This window comes from Chiloscyllium plagiosum, chromosome 6, assembly GCF_004010195.1.
Source record: "Chiloscyllium plagiosum isolate BGI_BamShark_2017 chromosome 6, ASM401019v2, whole genome shotgun sequence".
NCBI lineage: Eukaryota > Metazoa > Chordata > Chondrichthyes > Orectolobiformes > Hemiscylliidae > Chiloscyllium > Chiloscyllium plagiosum.
The window spans coordinates 50,421,251-50,443,487 of NC_057715.1; the positions used below are offsets into that span (position 1 = coordinate 50,421,251).

Consider the following 22,237-nt stretch of genomic DNA (forward strand, 5'->3'; position numbering starts at 1 on the left):
ACCTTGTCGAACGCCTTACTGAAGTCCATATAGATCACATCTACTGTTCTGCCCTTATCAATCTTCTTTGTTACTTCTTCAAAAAACGCAATCAGGTTTGTGAGACATGATTTCCCACACACAAAGCCATGTTGACTATCCCTAATCAGTCCTTGCCTTTCCAAATAAGTGTATATCCTGTCCCTCAGGATTCCCTCCAACAACTTGCCCACCACCGAGGTCAGGCTCACTGGTCTATAATTCCCTGGCTTGTCTTTACCATCCTTCTTAAACAGTGGCACCATGTTTGCCAACCTCCAGTCTTCCGGCACCTCACCTGTGACTGCAGCATCATTAAGTTGGGATGATCTGTTGGGTTTTTGTTTAGGTTAAGTTATTCGTTGTTCTGTTCTCTTTTGTTTGTATTTTATTCAGTAATCTTGCAAATAAATTCTGTTTTGTTTTAAACTAACTAGTTTGACCATCTACATCACTCCTGGAATATCTGCTTTACACCTCTTAAAACAACTAGCAAAGTTAAGGTCTGGGCTACTTTGTTAAAATGTTTCGAGGGGGTCTGGACTGGTCCATAACAGACTGGGGAGTCTTTATGGGATTTGATCTATAGTTCCAAATTGGGATTAGAGTTGTTGGATTCAAAGGTGGTGTTAGGTGATGGTGTCTTTTTTTCTGGGTGTTGAATTCAGTTGTTTAAAACAGTATTTGGGATACCAATGGCTCTTTCAGTCAACAAGAGTTTTCTGGGGATGGAAGAAGTGACTTTGGGGGTTTTGCAAAAGGTGAATAAGGCCAAACTGTTGGAGCTTCTTCCTTCCATACGGAAAGGAAAGATAATTGCAGCAATAGCTCAGCATTTAAATTTGCTGGAAACGCCATCAGGATCTTTTGAGATGGATAAAGTTCAATTGAAAATGAAGCACTGTGAGTTAGAGGCAAAAGACAAGAAAAGCGCTACAGAAATTAAACAATTTGAATTATGGTTAAAAGCAGAGGAAAGAGAGAGAGAAGAGACAGAAAGAGTGAGAGAAGGAGGGCGAGAAGAGAGAGAAAAACAGAGAGGAAAGGAAGCAAGGAAGGGAGTTTTAACTTCAGAAGTTGGCACTTAGGTAGGAGTTAAAAAATTCACTTCCTGAAATAATGAGAACTCATGTGAAAGAGCAGAGAGTTAAAACAGCAAGATTAGCAGCTGAAATGGTTGATGATTATGAGTTGGTTCATAAATTAAAGTTTGGCTTCCAAAATCAATTTCAGTCCATGAAGGATGGAAGTTGTGGAAAAGAGAAATCCTTATATGAAAAGGGAAAGGTAGATCACGGTGAAGATCACAGAGCGAACTTACAACAGGGTAAAAAGGAAACCCTTAAAGGGGAAAAAGAAGTTCTGGTATTTTCACTGCAATAAAGTAGGCCACATGAAATCACAATGTTGGTGGGTTAGGAAAAGTACTGGGAAGCCAGATGTAGGAAAACAGGATAAACCAGTCAGTTTTGTTGGAGTGATTAGATTAGATTACTTACAGTGTGGAAATAGGCCCTTCGGCCCAACAAGTCCACACCGCCCCGCCGAAGCGCAACCCACCCATACTCCTACATCTACCCCTTACCTAACACTACGGGCAATTTAGCATGGCCAATTCACCTGACCTGCACATCTTTGGACTGTGGGAGGAAACCTGAGCACCCGGAGAAAACCCACGCAGACATGGGGAGAATGTGCAAACTCCACTCAGTCGCCTGAGGCGGGAATTGAACCCGGGTCTCTGGCGCTGTGAGGCAGCAGTGCTAACCACTGTGCCACCGTGCCGCCCAGAAAGCACATCGGAGGTTAGAAAGCTGCACCAGAATGTACAACCTGGTCGGAGGTTGGTTAAGGAAGGAGTGTTAGATCTTCTTAAACTATGTAGAGTTTACTTGCATAGGCTAGGAGTGGCAGGTAATGAGGTTATAATATTAAGAGATACAGGATCCTCTTAATCTGTGATGTTGAAAGATGAGGGATTATGTTTTTGGCATGAAGTGAGAGGACCACTAAAATTGATTAAGGGGAAATTGGAGAGTCAGAATTCAGAAACCACATATTTGGATTATGAGTCAAATTTTAGAGAATGATCAAATAGAGCGGAGGAGTTGGCTAGACAGCATTTAAAAGTTCACAACATACAATGAAACAGGAAGCAAATAAAAAAATCAAAAACTCACAATTTTGCTATCAGGGATAAGGTTTTACTTCCAGTGAGAGGTGAACCTTTAAAAGCATAGTTTAGTGGACTTTATCAAGTCGAAAGGAAATTGAGTAAGGTCAACTATTTGATAAGGACTCGAGACAGAAAGAAATCTCAGAGTGTGTCATGTTAACATGCTCAAAAAGTATTTTGACAGGGAAGGAAAGTGAAAGAGGTTATGCTGTTGGTTGCAACACAGAGGGGAGAATCAAGTTCAGAGGATTCTGAATTGAGCATTCCTCAAATTAAATTGGACAATGAGGAAGTTGTCAAAAATTGGGATAAATTATTGAGCTACCTTTCAGAGAATGAGGAAGTTGTCAAAAATTGGGATAAATTATTGAGCTACCTTTCAGAGAAAAATCAAAATGACCTGAAAGAGTTATTACTATCACATGGGAGGTATGCAGAAATAAGCGGGGTAATACTAACCTAAATATGCATAATGTAGGTATAGGAGATGCTGTTCTGATTAAGCAATATTCTTCTAGGCATAATCTTCGAATGTTGGCACAGGTTTAAAAGGAGATTAAACACATCCTCCAAGATGACATAATTGAAGTGAGTTACAGTGATTAAAGCTCATCCATAATAATGGTGCAAAAACCAAATGGTATCCAATGGTTATGTATGGACTATCGCAAAGTCAACACATTTACAAAGACTGATGCCTATCCAATTCTATGCTTGGAAGACTGTGTTGAAAAGATGGGACAAGCAGCTTATAGTTTGAAGTTGGACTTGAAGTTTGGACCTTTGTCCAAAAGAACAAAGACATTTCAGCTTGCAAACGCCAAATGGACTGTATCAGTTTAAAGTCATGCCTTTTGGTATGAAAAGTGCGCCAGCCACATTTCAAAGACTAACCAATAAGATCATTGCCAGATTACCCAGTTGTGTCCTATATATTAGTGACTGTTAGTCACACATGGAATTAACATTTGCAACATTTATCAGACTTGTTCAATCAACTTTGGAAGGCAGGCTTGGTGATAAACCTGGTTAAAAGTGAATTTGCCAAAGCCCAAGTCACCTTCCTGGGCCATGTTCTTGAACATGGACAAATGGCCTCATGGAATGCAAAAACAAAGGTAATTGGGGAGTTTCCCAGGGCATCGATAAAAAGAGCAGTACTACGTTTCCAGGGATTGAGTGGATTTTATTGGAGACTTGTACCAAATGTTAGCAGTGTGGCTGCTCCACTCACTGAATTGCTAAAGAAAGGCAAGAGGTTTCAGTGGACAGCGGACTGTCGGAAGGCATTTGGCAGCCTGAAAGCTGTGTTAACCACTGCCCCCGTATTAGCCACACCCAATCACACAAAGCCATTCAAGGTGGCTATCAATGCAAGTGACGTGAGTATCGGTGCTGTGCTCTTGCTGGAAGATGACGTGAAGATGCATGGGTATTTACTCAGGAAATTGAACTGTCATCAGCAGAAATATTCGACAGTTGAGAAGGAGACTTTGAGTTTGCTGTTGCCATTACAACATTTCAATGTTTATGTCACCAATAATATACTTGAAATGATATATATATATCATATATATATCATATATATATACGCTGATCATAATCCTTTGAAGTTTGTGGAGAAATTTGAGGACAAAAATTCCAGACTGTTTAGATGGAGCTTGTTGTTGTAGCCATTCAATTTTAAAATTGTGCAAGGGGCAGAATGAGAAAACATGATTGCTGACATATTGTCAAGACTTGAATGAGAAACAGAGGCGTTCGGTGGCAGGAGTAAAACAGACTGAATCAAAATATAGTACTTCATATTTGCATGATTATTGTCAACGTATATGTGTGTTCGAGAGTACTAACAATTTAAGATTAAGGGGTTTTAAAATAAAGCCATCTTTGGATATCGATTTTTTTTTAAGGGGGGAAGGTATGACGATGCTGCTCCGTTAATAAGATTATGCTCACCTTGGCTTTTTCTTCAGAGAGATCATAACTGTGATTCCGAAAAGTCTAAGTTTAAAGGGTTTAAGGGCCAGTTTGATTATAGCAAACAGATACTGCCTCAGAGAAAACACTGGGAGGAGAAAGTGAGGACTGCAGATGCTGGATTCCTGAAGAAGGGCTTATGCCCGAAACATCGATTCTCCTGCTCCTTGGATGCTGCCTGACCTGCTGCGCTTGGTCAGAGAAAACACTTGCAAGTTTAAAAAAAATTTGTACAATGAAAGGGGAGTGGCCAGTTTTCCTAGTTCAGCTTTTCTCTGGTTTGATTAAGTTTTAGCAGTCTGGCTGTTCATTGAAAGCAATCAATCGGTTTTGTCATAGTCATAGAGTCATAGAGATGTGCAACATGGAAACAGACCTTTCAGTCCAACTTGAACCTACCGACCAGATATCCCAACCCAATCTAGTCCCACCTGCCAGCACCCAGCCCATATCCCTCCAAACCCTTCCTGTTTAATTAGCCAGCCAGATGCCTTTTAAATGTTACAATTATACTAGGCTCTACCACTTCCTCTGGCAGCTCATTCTAGACACGTACCACCCCCTGCATGAAAACATTGCCCCTTAGGTTTATTAAACTGGTAACCTTGCTCTAAACCTATTCCCTCTAGTTCTTGTCAAACGCCTTACTGAAGTCCACAGAGATCACATCCACTGCTCTACCCTCATCAATCCTCTTTGTTACTTCTTCAAAAAACTCATTCAAGTTTGTGAGACACATTTTCCCATGCACAAAGCCATGCTGACTATCCCTAATCAGTCCCTACCTTTCCAAATACATGTACATTCTATTCCTCAGGATTCCCTCCAACAACTTATGCACCACCGACGTCAGGCTCACCGGTCTGTAGTTCCCTGGCTTGTCCTTATCACCTTTCCTAAACAGTGGCATGACATTAGCCAACTTCCAGTCTTCTGGCACCTCACCTGTGACTATCGGTGAAAGAAGTATTTCAGTAAGAGGCCCAGCAATCACTTCACTAGCTTCCCACAGAGTTCTAGGGTACACCTGATCAGGTCCTGGGGATTTATCCACTTTAATGCATTTCAAGACATCCAGCATTTCATCCTCTGTAATATGGACATTTTTCAAGATGTCAACATCTATTTCCACACATTCTATATCTTACATGTCCTTTTCCACAGTAAACACCGATGCAAAATACTCATTTAGTATCTCCCCTATCTCCTGCAGCTCCACACAAAGACTGCCTTACTGATCTTTGAGGTGCCCTATTCTCTCCCTAGTTATCCTTTTGTCCTTGATGTATTTGTAAAAGCCCTTTAAATTCTCCTAAACTATTTGCCAAAACTATCTCATGTCCCTTTTTTGCCCTCCTGATTTCCCTCTTAAATATATTCCTACTGCCTTTATTCTCAATCTATCCTGTCTATACCTGACATATGCTTCCTTCTTTTTCTTAACCAAACCCTCAAAATCTTTAATCTTCCAGCACTCCCTATCCCTCCCAGTCTTTCCTTTTTACCCTAACAGGAATATACTGTCTCTGGATTCTCATTATCTCATTTCTGAAGGCTTTCCATTTTCCAGGTGTCCCTTTACCTGCGAACATCTGTGCCCAATGAGCTTTTGAAAGTTCTTGCCTAATACCATTTAAATTAGCCTTCCTCCAATTTAGAGCTCCAACTTTTAGATATGGTCTATCTTTTTCTATTGAAGAACTAGACCCCTCCAAAGGGGTCTCTTGTTTGGAGATCGGTCAAAAGAATCACCAGGAGTACGGTCGGTTAAAAGCAAGGTTACCAGTTTAATAAATTAAGGCAGCCTGGCGCAGATTTGTCCAGCAACGCAGAGGTTGAAAGCTTTTGTATTTTGTGGAGAAATGGCACAATTACATTTGAAAATTACACATTACTTATGTTTTTTTAAGAGACAGTACAGCCTTAATTACAAAAAAAAGACCAATCAAATGTAATAAGGTGACATGATTGACAGCAGGCTAATCCAATGATATTCCCTGGGAAAGGGGTCTTAATTCCATAAATCGTCATGTCATGGTATCAGTTCAAGGTTAGTTCGAGCACCAAATCACTATCTTATGATTCATATTATGAAAACTCCATTGTTTTATCTCTAAATACAACCAAATTAGCAAAGCATCAGTTCAAATTCACAGAGTCAACTCATTACTTGCAGCCATTTTGTTGTGTTATTTTAAATCGAAAAGCCATTTTGTGGTTAATAAAAATCTACATACACTTTTTGCTTTGACAACAGCCTAAATTCAAATTTTAGATCCTACCATCACTATTTTAAAACAAATAGAATTATGGTCACTGGCCCCAAAGTGCTCCCCCACTGACACCTCAGTCACCTGCCCTGCCTTATTTCGCAGAAGCAGGTCAAGTTTTGTACTGTCTCTTGTAGGTACATCCACATACTGAATCAGAACATTTTCTTGTAACTGCTTACCAAATTCCAAAGTTTAAGCTGGTCCAAGAAACAGCTACATGGAAGAAATTCCATACTGAATTTCTCTCTGCCATCTCTCTCTCTCCTGTAAGACCCTGTGTTGATTTTATCTTTTTTTGCCAGTGGCTTTTTAAAGGGGATTGTCACAAGTATTTGGAACCGTATCATTAAGTTGGGCTACTCTGTTGGGTTTTCAGATAAGTTAAGTTAATCTATGTTCTGTTCTTTTTAGTTTGTGTTTCATTCAGTAATCTTGTAAATAAATTTTGTTTTGTTTAAAACTAAGTTGTTTGATCAGCTTCATCAGTCCTGGAATATCCACTAATCACCTGCTTAAAACAACTAGCAAAGTTAAGGTTTCTTGAAATACTTTGAGAGGGTCTGGCCTGCTCCATAACTGTCTGTACAAATCAAATATTTGTATTGAAGGTCTTCTCCACATTCCATAATTGAAAATGTTCAAACTTTTGAGCTAAAATATGTTACAATGGCAAACAATGTGTTCAGGCCATAATCAGATCATTCATGATTTTACTGAATGACAGAGCGGGATCAAAGAGCCAAATGGCCTACTCCTGCTCCTAACTTATATATTAGTATGTAACAATCAGGGGTATAAAGCATTTATACAAAACATTGACAGAGAAGAGATGGCGTTGTTACATTTGTCAGTTCATCTGGAATTTAAATTTGCTCATTGGTAATTGTCTTGTTTGAGACATAATAATTGCTAAATAATTGAATTCCTCATTGTCTTTAATTTGTTCTAAAATGTGAGCTTGTCTTCAATTTCTTTCAGAGTCTAGGAGGCATTCCTTGGCAAGTGTATTTTCAGAGAGTTCTTGCTGCTTCATCAGTTTCTCAAGCACAAAAAACTTCTTATGTTGCTGGTGTTCTCTGCTTCATTTTATCTTTACCTTCCATCATTATTGGTGCCGTTGCAGTTTCTACAGGTATGAAATATAATCCATGATATTATATAGTTATATAAGTACTGGCATAAGATATATAAGTATCTGCACAAGATATGAATTATGATGGTGCTGTTGTGGGGAAAATCACCAGCCTCGGAGTAAGAGTCAGGGTTCAACGAGAGAGTTGATTGTACAAGGAAATACCAGAGCTCTGGGGAAAGAAAGACACCATCAGCACAGTGGTCAGCTGCGAGTCTTTTCTCAACCCAGAGCAGATGTCAAGATACTTTCATACATTTTGTGATATAATCAGTCAGTGATGAGGTTATTGTCTCTGTAACGTACATAGAACATAGAACATAGAAGAATACAGTGCAGTACAGGCCCTTCGGCCCTCGATGTTGCACCGATCCAAGCCCACCTAACCTACACTAGCCCACTATCCTCCATATGCCTATCCAATGCCCGCTTAAATGCCCATAAAGAGGGAGAGTCCACCACTGCTACTGGCAGGGCATTCCATGAACTCACGACTCGCTGAGTAAAGAACCTACCCCTAACATCTGTCCTATACCTACCACCCCTTAATTTAAAGCTATGCCCCCTCGTAATAGCTGACTCCATACGTGGAAAAAGGTTCTCACGGTCAACCCTATCTAAACCCCTAATCATCTTGTACACGTAGTTCGTTTGTTGTAAACTTTGCAGAATCGTTGATAGTTTCGATGCAGTCATTGTCAGTTCCAGCGCTGCCTTTGTTCATTTCAGCACGGTCATTGTCAGTTTCAGTGCAGACATTGTCAGTTTCATTGTCTGGATGAAAGTCCATTACTGCAGTAATGGGTACTAATCACTCTTCCTGAGAAGGATGATTATTGCAGTCCTGGCTATTAGCACTTTGTATTGAGTCCGTATCAAACAGTTAGCATTTCTATCAAAAGTGTTGGCTGGACCCAGACACCTCAGTGGGCAGTAGATTAGATTCCCTACAGTGTGCAAACAGGCCCTTTGGCCCAACAAGTCCACACTGACCCTCCAAAGAGTAACCCACCCAAACACATTTCCCTCTGACTAATGCATCTAACACTATGGGCAATTTAGAATGGCCAATTCACCTGGCCTGTGCATCTTTGGACTCTTGGAGAAAACCGGAGCACCCAGAGGAAACCCACGCAGACACGGGGAGAATGTGCAAACTCCACACAGACAGTCATCCAAGGTTGGAATCAAACCTGGTGCTGTGAGGCAGCAGTGCTAACCACTGAGCTGCCGTGCCACCCAGTATATGCTACTTATGTATATTCTCTCCCCCACCCACCTTAAACTAGTCAACTAGGTTGTGAGTGCATTGTGCTGGCATTCTGGTGGCCCCAGGCAGTATCTGTGTCTCTCTGCATATTGTGGTCCAGTGGACATCTTAAGTGTCCGTGTGTCTAGTGTTACCCAGCCCCGTGCCATCTACCACTTCAATGCATAGCTGAGACTATCACTTTAAATAAAGGTCAACCTTTTCCATAATGGCTGATGAGTCAAAGGCACAAGTCCATTGAAGACCATCACCTATAAGTAAATAGCCATCCTTTTGCTCTTCTTCCTCCACTAATGGTCTACTGGACTCGGAGGAGAGAATTTAAGTCTGTAGTACCTCTAAATATGGCAGCTTCCTGAAGGATAAACAAACAATTTAATTTCATTTAACTTCAGTCAGTGTGTTGAACTATAACAAATTATTACCAAGCAATTCTAAGTTTCTGAAGACCATTTTAACAACAGCATAAGAATTTTCAGGATCCAAGACATATAATTTCATTCCCATCAATTCATGGAAGGCAGTTCCAGACTATTCTATACTTTCATGAATTGTTTCTCTTGTTTGTAAGTTGGAAGGTGTTCTAAAGTATGGATTGTCTAACATGCTGGAAGGTTCAAGTGCTTAATCCATTCTTTTGTTCTGATGTACATCATGTGATCCTCAAAGAGGAAATAGCTCTGTAAGTGATTGTTGGGGCTGCATGGGAGAAACCTGAAGGAAGTAACCAGAGCCAGCTGGAGGGAGATAGCAAGGGTGAGCTTGTTTCCAGGTCAGTATCAGAAAAATTCAAAAATCTGAAAAAGGGGTGTTAAGGAAATAACTGTTACCATCACCTGTTCATTTGGGTATTATGGATCCTCTAAGCTAGTCTGAGCTATCTATAGTAGTTATATAGGCAGTTAATTTTATAAGGGTAGAGTTCAGTCCTTTGAGATCATAAGAATGGATTTGAAAGAAGACAGCTTTCTTATCTTCAATTGCTTGAAATCAGGTTACAAGTAACTCATTATTTTCAGAGGCTAGTAGGAACCATTCGATTAGTTCATCTTTAATCAATGGAAATTTTGAAGGTGGGCCAAGTGCCAGTAGCAGAACCAACTGAAATGCTGTATTTGTCTGTCCAGACAGCATTGCATGTAAGATTCTGGATCAGTGGTGCTGGAAGAGCACAGCAATTCAGGCAGCATCCGACGAGCAGCAAAATCGACGTTTCGGGCAAAAGCCTGATGAAGGGCTTTTGCCCGAAACGTAGATTTTGCTGCTCGTCGGATGCTGCCTGAATTGTTGTGCTCTTCCAGCACCACTGATCCAGAATCTGGTTTCCAGCATCTGCAGTCATTGTTTTTACCTCATTGCATGTAAGATGTCTTGCTGAGGAGAATTTCAGTTTAGCATTGTTGCAAGCATGATATGTTAGGGAGATATAACGATAGATCATTGTTTTAATTAAGTAGAATGTATCTCTATTCATCTACTTCTGGATTTCTCTCGCAGTCAGGTTAAATTGAGGATCATATTCCACCCAGCGTTGAAAGCGTTGGTTAGACTTCAGAACTTGGACCTGTGTCTTTCTCCCCAGAATTGGCATTCAAGCCTTCCTGGTCCAATGTCCTGCTCCAGAGTGTTCCCCACCAGATTAGAGACCAATATTATCAATCAGGCTGAATTTCAGGTTTAGAACATGTCAAAACTTAAAGCTGTATACTAAGGAGTTTAAATTCCAAAGCATGCAGGGATGCCAGGTTTACAGAGCTTTCTGTCTAAAACTCCATAACTTTTGGGGAATGCCCATTTTTGCATTCAAAATAAAGTGCACTTATTACATGTAAAGGTGAATTTTGGTCAAGCAAATCTTTAACTATCCTTCCTGTATAGACCTGAGACTGGACAACCGCATTGTAAAATAATTGCAAAGTCCCTACAAACCTTCTTCTGATGTAAAGGCTTTGCTCTTTCTGGTGATAGTCATTTGAACATCTAAGATATGGAATCATTTTCTATTTAGGAAATTCAATTGGTTCTGAGTAAAATCTGGATCCCATTTATTGCTTCTGAACTCTTAGAAACCCATGATCCTTTCATGCTACTTCTTGACTCTAGCCTTATCATGGTCATCACAAAATGGATGCCGGTTCATACACCTGTTGGTCTGTGAACAGTTGTCAGCTCTCACGGGCAGAATATACACCTGAGTTAGAGCAATGCAGGAATTAAATCATCTCGGGAGTGCTGGGAGTACCACTGACAGAATCCCTGCTGCCAATTAGGAACAGTATCAGGGCCTACAGATATGGAGTTAGTGCAGGTGCCAGTAGATTTCATAGTGAATGATGAGCCTTTGTAACACTCAAGTTAAATTTTGTCCAATTTCATAAAAGAGTGCCACTTTAATTGAATTGTTTGGCCAGACTACACATCTGTGTATAGAGGCTGGCATGTGGTCATCATAATTTCCTTTGTGTAGTATGAAAGGAATCCTGAAGCCTTCGCTCATACACAAACAAGAATTGTGTGGGGTAGGGATGATTGTGAATAGTTCTCTTCCTTTAATTTTGCCATTGTCTTCAGTTATTCCCCTTTGATCACAAGATCTAACTTCATCATTGCAGGAAGTGAAACCTTTGTGTTGAAGGCAATGCTATCCAGTTCATTCTTTGCTGTGGGTGAGGTTTACAAATTTGCAGCTCTTCAAACTGTCACTGTTTAAATTTTCCTTGAAGTCTCATGGAAGTGAATTGATGTGACCAAAATATGTAGTCAAACCTGTGATTTAGTGAAGATAAGCAGTATTCACCCTTAAATATAACAGTTGTGCCAGGATCAAGTCACAATGCCTCAGGGGCAAGTGTAATGGGCAAGGAAATCTTAGGGATTCATTATATGAAATAATCTCCTTATCCCCTGCTCCCCCCCTCCCCCCACACCTAATTTATTAGCTTTGCTGCTGAACTATAGATGTTTGGCCCACCTCCCAAGCTGTAATTGAATTGGGCTGAAAGCTGAAGAAGGCGGCTGCCAATCCATCTCTAGTGAATTTACGATATTCACAACTTTTGTAGGAAGCATGTAAATACTCATTCAAAAAATACATTTATTTTTAAATCCAAAAGGATGTGGGTGTCTTTATTCATGGGTCAGTAAAAAGCTAGCATATAGAAGCAACAATCAGTAAGTCAGACAAATGGTGTGTTGGCCTTCACCACAGGGGGATTTGAGTACAGATGTAATGTTGGTTTGTTGCAATTGCATTGAGCCTTGGTAAGATCACATCTGGAGTATTGTGTACATTTTTGGTTTCTGTATCTGAAAAAGAACATAATTACCAAAGAAGTGCACAAATGTTTGCCTGACTAATTACTGGATGAAGCATTTGTCTTATGAGGAGAGATTGAGAAATTTGGGTCTCAGAGTTTTGAAGAATGAGACGTGGTCTCATTTGAAACTTTCAAAATGTGGGCTTGATGGGGTGGATGTCAAATGGATGATTTCTCTGGTTGGTAAGTTTAGATAGGGGAAGAGTATAGGCCAGAGTGCGGTGCTGGAAAAGCACAGCCAGTCAGGCAGCATCTGAGGAGCAGGAGAATCGACGTTTCGGGCATAAGCCCTTCACCAGGAATGAGGCTTATGGGCCGGGGCTGAGAGATAAATGGGAGAGGGGGTGGGGTGGTGGAGGGCAGCTGGGAAAGTGATAGGTGGATGAAGGTGAGGGAGAAGGTGACAGGTCAGAGGGGACAGTGATGGATGGGTCCAGAGGCCGGTGCCGAGTTGAAGGCTTGGGACTGGGGTAATGTGGGGGAAGGGGAAATGAGGAAGCTGTTGAAATCCACATTTATCCCGTGTGGTTGCCAAGGCGGAATATGAGGCATTCCTCCTCCAGGCATCAGGTGGTAATGGATTTGGCGGTGGAGGAGGCCCAGGACCTGCTTGTCCTTGAAAGAGTGGGAGGGGAAGGCCCAGGGCCTGCATATTCTTGATGGAGTGGGTAGAGATGCTTGATCTCTATCTTATACATGGAGCAGTAGAGGCTCAATTGGGTAGAGAATTCCAAAGATTCACTACTTTAAGTGAAGGAACCTCTCACCTCAATCTTAAATTGCCTACACTCTTCTAGGAGAAAGTGAGGACTGCAGATGCTGGAGACCAGAGTTGTCTCTGATCCAGACCCATGATATAAGGCTAGAAACAATTTTTGATCATTTTAACAGAAAGAGAACATTTAATAATGTTGGACAATAGCAGGTGGAGATCCTAACCTATTTCTCTTACTGCCCAATTATGCCCAAGGTAGAAAGGCCTATGGAAGCAGCTTCCATGCTGATAATTGTTGCCCACTTAAGGGTATGATCTTGCTGCCATTGGCATTCATCCAAAGGCTGCAAGTCACTCACAGGGTCGGATGCTAAAAAAGTAAACTCTGTCAGGTTTGCTTGCTGGCTTCCAGAAAGGATCCTTTGTGTCTACTCAATGAATCAGGGATTGTAAAGGAGTTGGGCCCTGGTGAAGCCATCTGTCTGACCTTGATGCCAACCATTCCCATCCCTGGTGACCCCACGTATGAACCCCTTCCCATCATTATTCACCTGTGCCTGGTTCCATGTGATACTGGCAGCAGACAATGTCTCTCCCAATGGAGCCATCAATCTAAGACTGCTGCTCTCAGATTGGCCAGCAGCTGAACAGATGGAACTTGAACATCTAAAGTCCATATTCCTGGGGAAAGCCCAATCTGCCAAGTTAAATAGTGGAGCTTACATTTGACAGGCCTTTATTAAATACTACCCTATAATGCTCAAAGTTTGTGCGAAGATTTGTAGCTCGGGTGCTCGTTGTTGTGGTTCTGTTCGCCGAGCTGGAAGTTTTTGTTGCAAACGTTTCGTCCCCTGGCTAGGCAACATCATCAGTGCTTGGGAGCCTCCTGCAAGGCGCTTCTTTGATTTTTCCTCCGGTGTTTATAGTGGTCTGTCCCTGCCGCTTCCGGTTGTCAGTTAAACGTTTGCAACAAAAACTTCCAGCTCGGCGAACAGAACCACAACACCCTATAATGCGTGATAATCCTGAACAAAACCTCTTCCTACCCTTAAAACATAGTGCATTGGCGTTTTTGTACAAGTGAAGTAAAATTCATTATTTTCAGGTCTCATGATATCACATGAGGTAACTGATAGAAACTGTTTTAAATGCAAATATCTAATTTCTTCCAGATTGGAATCAGACAAGCTATGGTTTGCCAACTCCAAATGAAAGACAGGAAGCTAGCATGATATTACCAATTGTCCTTCAATATCTGTGCCCTTTTTACATTTCCATATTGGGAATTGGTGCCATTGCAGCAGCAGTTATGTCATCAGCAGATTCATCACTTTTATCAGCAAGTTCAATGTTTGCACGTAATATTTACAAGACTATTATTAGGAAAAAGGTGAGCATCAGTTTGAACTATTTAGAAAATGAATAGACAATAGAGGTTACTTATTACAACAACACTCATAAGGGGCATTGGTTGGAACATAATGGGCTGACAATGTAATGAACAGAAAATCTGATACAGCAGACCCATGTTCTACACAAGTGCTATTTGGCATACTTTTGCATAAGTAACCATTGTTATGAAAATCAAAATGTAAGATTTCTGCTTCACTTATCTGGAAAGATTATGCTAATAGAAAGGTAAAACATATCAATGTCAGTATCAGAAATAGCAGAACAACTTTGGATTTAGGTTGCTGACTCCTACATTCTGTTCAGGTATATAGTTCTGAGAAGATTGTAATTGTGTATTGCACCAGCAATTATTGGAAACGACTTTTGTTAACTACGACATGTGTAAAGGAATTTGTCTGGAAGGGGTGGCAAATGTACTTCTTAAAAATACTCATCTTCATAAAAAGCAAATTGGCAATTAATTAGAAAAGTTGCACATAGCTTTCATGATCATAACGTTATACTTAATATAAGCTATAGAAAAGAAGGGTAATTATTCCATGACACCCATTAGCTACACCCTTTGCCCCCACCTTGGTTAACCTGTCATACTGTGCATCACTGAAGTGAATCCTAGCAATATCTGAAGGCTTTTAAAAAATCTTTTTGGGGTTGGTGTGGTGTATGCAGTGAGAAAAAGGAAAGATTTGCATTTAAATCATGCGTTTCACAGCCACAAACTGTCCCAGCATTTTATTGCCGATGAAAATCTTTTGAAGTGTAGTCACTATTGTAATGTGAGAAATGTGGGAGTCGATTTACGTGCAACACACTCCAATAAATAGCAAAATAATGATGACCAAGGAATCACTTCTACACATTGAACATATTGCTCAAGATAACGGGATAACTCCTTTCCTCAACTCTTCTTTAATACAGTGTCATTGGAGTATTAAAATTACCTGATATGGCAGATTTTAACATCCAATCTGAAAAGGCAGGGCCTCTGACAGTACTAAAGGGGTGCTGCACTGAGTAGTACTGGACTTGCAGCCTAGAATTTAATCTCTTTGGAGTGCAACTTGAATTCACAACATTCCTGACTCAAGTGCACAACTCAATGCACAAATGAACCACAACTCAGAGCAATTGTCATAGAACCTGACAACATTATTTTTCTGAAAACTAATTACTAATTACTCAGTCTGACTGAAAATATGATGCTGAGTGCTTGATATATCTGAACTGGAATCCAGAGCATCACTGGATACTAACTGTGCCCCAGTGAGGCATTGAATACAAAGGGTTTGGAGAACATTACAAACTCTCATCTGAATTCAAGTACTTTAACTTAAATATTTAATTAATTTAACTTTAATTAGCAATAGTGACTACAATATAGTACAGTTCAAAATTGTTCTGGACAAGGGAAAAGACGGCCTGCAAAAGACATTTTTGTATTGGGGGTAGGCAGATTTTATCAAAATATAACAGGATCTGGCCACAGTAGATACGGGACAGCTCCTTCTAGGTATATCTACAACAGAGAAATGGGGGCATATATGAAGGAAGTGGGGAAAGTACAGTTCCAACATATACCATTTAGAGGAAAATGTAGGAGCAATACGTTCCAATTCTCACCTTTAAACATTGGACCCAACGCCGTTCCCTATGGCACATCAATGGTCACAGCTTCCATTCTGAAACACAACACCCTGCCAGCACTGTTGTGTTTTCTACCATCAAGCCAATTTTGTACTCAGTTGGCTAGCTGTCCCTAGATCCCTAGGTGAGATTTAACCTTACTCAATAAACTACCATGCGATTCCGTGTCAATGGCCTTGATAAAGTCCATGTAAACAATGCCTACCACACTGCCTTCACCTACATTCTTGGTCACCCTTCAAAGAACGCAAGCAAATTTGTGAGACACGATTTTCCCAGCACAAAGCCATACTGACTATCCCAAATGGGTCCTTGCCTCTCCAATTGCTTGTAGATCCTGACTCTCAGGATCCCCTCTAACAACTTACCGACCACAAATTTAAGAGTCACAGGCCTGTAGTTCCCAGGAATTTCATTGCAGCCTTTCTAAAGTAATGGTACAACATTAGCCACTTTCCAATCTTCAGGCACTTCAGCCATGGCTGTTGATGATACAAATATGTCCGCTAGTGGTCCCACAATTTCCTCACGAGCCTCCCACTAAGTCCTGGGACACACTTCATTCAATCCCTGGGATTTATCTATCTTAATGTGTTTTAAGACCTACAGCACCTCCTCTTCTGTAATGTGGACACTCTTCAAGACATCACTATCTATTTCCCCATGTTCCCTAGTATCCATATCTTTCCTGACCGTAAGTACTGATGAGAAATGTTCATTTAGAATCTCAGCCATCTCTGTGGCTCCGCAAGTAGATGACCTTGTTGATCTTTAAAAAGCCCTATTCTTACCTGAATTATTCTTTTATCCTTAATGTACATGTAGAATCTCTTTGGATTCTCCTTTACCTTATCTTCCAATGCCATTGCATATCCTCTTTTAGCCCTCCTAATTTCTTTCTTAAGTGGACTCCGACACCCTCTCTGCTCCTCAGAAAATTCACTTGATCCCACCTGCCTATATATGTTATATGCCACCTTCATTTTCAAGACCAGGGCCTCAATGACTCTAGCAATCCAGGATCCCCAACCCCTGCCAGAGTTACCTTTCACTCTAACAGGAACATGCTGACCCTGAACCCTCATTAACTCACTTTTGAAAGCCTCCCATTTACCAGACGCCCCTTTGCCTGCAAACTGCCACCCCTAATCAAGTTTTGAAAATTCTTTGCTAAGATCATCAAAATTGGACTATCCCAATTTACAACTTTAACTTGTGGACCAGATATATCCTTTATCATAGCTTTTTAAAACTAATGGAATTATTGTCATTGGTCCCAAAGTACCCTCCCCCCCACTTCTGTCACATACTCTGCAGTATTCCCACAGGAGGTCAAGTTTTTTCCTCTTCTTGAGTAAGGCCATCTACACACTGTATGAAAAGTTCTTTCTGAACACATCTATGCCATCTAACTCTCTCCATCTATGCCATTAACATATGGCAGTCCCAATCAATGTCAGGAAAGTTAAAATCTCTTATTATTAAAACTCTATTATCTTTAGTGCTGTCTATGATCTCCTTACATTTTTGCTCCTCAATCTCCTGCTGACTTTTAGGGGGCCTATAGTACAATGCTATCAAAGTAATCTCCCCCATTTTATTTCTCAATTCTACCCATATAGACCCAGTGAACAAATCCTCAAGAATGTCTTCTCTTGTATTTTCTCTAATCAAAAATGCAATTCCCCGTCCTTTCTTGCCTCCTCTTCTATCTTTCCTATTGCATCTGTACCCTGCAACATTGAACTGCCAGTCCTGTCCTTCCCTTAATCATGTTTCTGTAATAGTTATAAAATCTCAGTCCCATGTACCTATCTATGTCCCAAGTTAATTTGCCTTACCTGTCAGACCTCTTTGACTGTATTGAAATAAATGCAGTTTAACTCAGACTTTCCTTGCTTCCTGTCATACCCTTGCTTGCCTGTCTAGTACTCGGATTACCAAACTGCCTTTACTATTTAACTTGCTATCATTAATCTCTGCACTGTCCTCAACTTTCTCTTTTGTCTCACTATTTCTTTGGATCCCATCCCCCCGCCACACTAGTTTAAATCCTCCCAAGGTCTCTAGCAAATATCCCCGTCAGGATAATGGTACACATCCAGTTCAGATGCAACCCGTCCTGCCCCAGAAGAGATCCCAATAATCCAAGTTGCTGAATCCCTGCTCCCCCCACCAACTCTCAGACCAATTATTCATCTGCCAAATCCTCCTGTTCCCTACTCTTGCTAACACATGGTACCAGAAGTAATCTAGAAATTAATACCCTTGAGACCCTGCCTTTTAAAATTCTACCTAAATCCCTATAATCACTCTTGAGGACCTCATCCCTTTTTTCCTTCCTATATTATTGGTACCAATACATACAACAACATCTGACTGCTCACCCTCCCCCTTAAGAACTTCATGCAACCACTTAGAGACATCCTTGACCCTGGCACCAGGGAGCCAACACACCATTCTGCAGTGTCAATTGCAGCTACAGAAATACTTGACTTTGTCCTGACTAGCGAGTCCCCTGCTACTAGCATTTGCTTGGATCTTGCCTGACCCTGCCCTACAGCAGAACCAGTCCTGGTCGAAAGGCATGCCTGCTGCTGTTAAACTCCCTTGACGGGCTATCCCCCCAACAGTATCCAAAACAGTATACCTGTTGGAGGGGAAAATAGCCACAAGGGATTCCTGCACTACCTGCTTACCTCTCCTTGCGGTTACCTATCTACCTGACTGCAGTGTGGCCACATCACTGTAAATAGTGCCTATCACTCTCTCTATCCCTCCATATGCCCCTCAGTGTTTAACTGCATCTCCAACTCAACAATGCAACCTGTGAGGAGCTGCAGCCAGTCACATCTCCTGCAGACATAATCATCAGGAACACCAGACTGCTCCCTTTTCTCCCACATTTGGCAGAAAGAGCACACCACTGCCCTAACTCCCATCTCTACTCTTTTATGGTAAGACAAAGGACAGAATCTTACCTTATCCTTACCTCACCAAGACCCACACTTAAACCTGTAGCGACACTTCAACGACAAAGCAGCCCATCTCAAAATGGCCACTCTGCCAGAGCTTGCCTCCCTTTTGTTTGTTCCTAGGCAGTCGCTGATGACTGAACTGCCTCCTCCCAGAATCCTCCTCAGTTGCTTCTCAGCTGTGCTCTGTTCATAATCATCATTAGAGTCTTAATTCCAGATTTTTCTTGAGTCCATGTTCCACCACCTGCCATGATGAGATTTGGCCCCCAGGCCTCCAGAACATTGCCTGAGTGTCTGGATTAATAATCCAGTGATAATACCATTAGGCTATTGGCTCCCTGTTTTCAAAGTTAATTAGGAATGAGCAGTAATAAGCATAGACTTTCTGGTGCTGCCCATGTTCTAAGAGTAAATATAATATGGGCGGCACGGTGGCACAGAGACCCGGGTTCAATTCCCGCCTCAGGCGACTGACTGTGTGGAGTTTGCACGTTCTCCCCGTGTCTGCGTGGGTTTCCTCCGGGTGCTCCGGTTTCCTCCCACAGTCCAAAGATGTGCAGGTCAGGTGAATTGGCCATGCTAAATTGCCCGTAATGTTAGGTAAGGGGTAAATGTATGGGTGGGTTGCGCTTTGGCGGGGCAGTGTGGACTTGTTGGGCCAAAGGGCCTGTTTCCACACTGTAAGTAATCTAATCTAAAGTAATCTAATCTAATCTAATATTGTGTAGTAGAAAGATCTAATTCTAACATGTTATATGATTATTCTAATTGTGTTACCCCTATTTGAGCTCATTTTCTTTTATTCTTAGCTGTTATCATGTACAATGTTCCTTTACTGAAATAACAGGAAGCTGTCACTACAATGCTTACACTGGCCACAGGGAGATACAGATTGATGGCTCCTTCTCATTTGCCTTCCCTGCAGGGAAGCATTCTGTGGCTGAGAAACGAAGACTAATTGCCATGAATCATACTCAGCATACTGAAATTAAATGATAAGAACAAAATGTTGTCATAGTTTACTAATCAAGCAAATTATTTAATCTACAGGCTGCTGAGAAGGAGGTGATATGGGTTATGCGAACCGCAGTGGTTCTATTTGGAGCTGCAGCTACAACATTGGCTCTTCTAACAAACTCGATTTATGGTCTATGGTTCCTGAGTTCAGAATTAGTGTATGCCATATTGTTTCCACAATTTGTCTGCGTCCTCTTCATTCCAAACACAAATACATATGGATCAGCTGCAGGATATTTTGTTGGGTTAACCTTGAGACTATTAGCTGGCGAGCCATTCCTTCAAATTCCACCTCTAATTCAATATCCAGGCATTTCCTTTGAGAATGGCACCTATCAGCAACTCTTTCCATTTAAAACTCTCACAATGTTGCTGTCCTTAACTTCAACTATCATGTTCTCACATCTGGCCTCATTTGTATTTAGGAGAAAGCTTCTACCTATAAAATATGATATTTTTAAAATTATTGATAAAATTCAGGAATTGCCTACAACATCAGAAGAGCAGATTACTTTGAGATTGCAACAATCATGAACTGGAGTATGACAAGAACCACATGTGACAATTGCTATTTTAATGTTCATAAGTTCTTTAAATCATCATTTTCAGTAAAACTGTTGAGAATTTATAATGTGCCTCTCTTAGTCACTTGAGTGGCTTCCAATCCCCATTGTGTGGAAACAGGATTTCAGATGCTCTTCCATTGAAGTTATGATGAAAAGATAGAAGCTGAAGAAATTGACATTTTTTTCAGATATTTACAATAACTACAACCACTTTATATTGAAATATGATTTTAAAAATTGTTATTATAGAGAGACAGAGGTTTTTGTCTCTAGCCATGTACAAATACTGGATCATTGACCTTCTGATCAGAATATAAGGTGGAGATCTATATTACTTTGGGAATTAGAGGGTATTAACTTCTGCTTGTCCTGCATACTATTTCAAAATATTCATGTTAAACCGAGCATAGATTTTCTAACCCATAATAATTCAAGTCACATAAGCATCAGTTGTAAACATATGGAACTAATTCTGACTTCATTAAGAAACAATTGGAACAGATTTAGACTGTATTCATGGATACAAAAGTCAAAATGACCCCAAACGTATTAAGGAAATGTGTAAAAAGATTCACTGGACAGTATTGATTATACTCCTTATTTATTTTAAATTGTCACTTCAGAATTTTTCCTCTCTGTCAAATCAATGGGTTTCTCAGCAGAAATCTCCTTAATTGAATTGTTTACAAGGAAGAATGTCAGATAAAGCAGACAGCACCATGTGTGTTCCATATTCTCCCAACAACACACTCACATGCATATATAAATAGAGGATATTTTCATCTCAACGGGCCCATGACACTAGACCTGAATAAGACATAAATAATATTGTTGCAAAGTCGAAAGCATGTAAGGTCACTTTAGGCTAGAAAGTGCTTTTCTGAATTTAATGTATAGCCACAGCTGCCAGCTAAAGGTTGGGCTGTTACAAATGTAACAATTGGCTGTTAAATGGATACCTGAGTTTTGGTTGTTGTTTTGACAACAGTTCAAACTTAACCAATTAGTTTAAATTAATTCCAGGATACTAGAAGCCAATGGAATCAGAATTTTATTGTTTTGATGCCTGAAAACCAATCTAATGATAAGAATTTAATGTGTCATGGGCGGTATACAAACCCAGTATTTTGAAAATTAGAGGGAGTGCAACTGCCGGTGAACAGCGAGCAACAGCTGTAGACCTAACTGCCCATCTAACATTTGCTCTCAAAGAAATTAGAAGACACTCTATCAAAGGTACCTTTGCATGTAAAACATACTCACAATAAAAAAGAAAGAAGACGACACAGAGATATCAGCAACCAGACGATTGAAGAGAGTGGAGAAGACTGAGACAGTGTGGTCTTGAAATTAAGTGAATTTAATAAGTGTGTTATTGGAACAGCTTTATTTTAATAGAGTTGGGGTCAGATGGTGACTAGTTAATAAAAAGGGAGTTTGGATTTGTGAATAGTTGTTGTTTAGTGTTCACTATTAGAGTTAAGAAAATAAATTGTTATCTTTCTTTAAAGAGTGGAATTTAGGAGTTATCTATCACTCATATTTTAACAGATTATGAGGCAAGGTGAGCTTTTCCGGGTGTTTGGATTAATTAACAGAGGGGTTTGATCTCTGCATTGTAACACTGAATAAGAGATAAATAATACATTTCTGGATCTCAGCATCTCGCTCACAGGGCATTGTCTATGGCTCCTTGTGGTGGCAAGTTTGGTTAAGGCTTAGTTTAAGGCTTACTCAA

General features: G+C 40.6%; 1 protein-coding gene across 3 annotated transcripts in view; it reads left to right on the forward strand.

Moving 5' to 3' along the window:
• Positions 1-22,013, forward strand: part of LOC122550574 (high affinity choline transporter 1-like) — a 61,654-nt gene extending 39,641 nt beyond the window's left edge. For all 3 annotated transcript variants that reach the window (XM_043691510.1, XM_043691511.1, XM_043691512.1), the window contains 3 exons: positions 7,426-7,579; positions 14,054-14,271; positions 19,967-22,013. In XM_043691510.1, the coding sequence (XP_043547445.1) occupies positions 7,426-7,579; positions 14,054-14,271; positions 19,967-20,467 (873 nt within the window). In that variant the 3' untranslated portion in view covers positions 20,468-22,013. The remainder of the gene's footprint in view (positions 1-7,425; positions 7,580-14,053; positions 14,272-19,966) is intronic.
• The last annotated feature ends 224 nt before the right edge of the window (positions 22,014-22,237 follow it).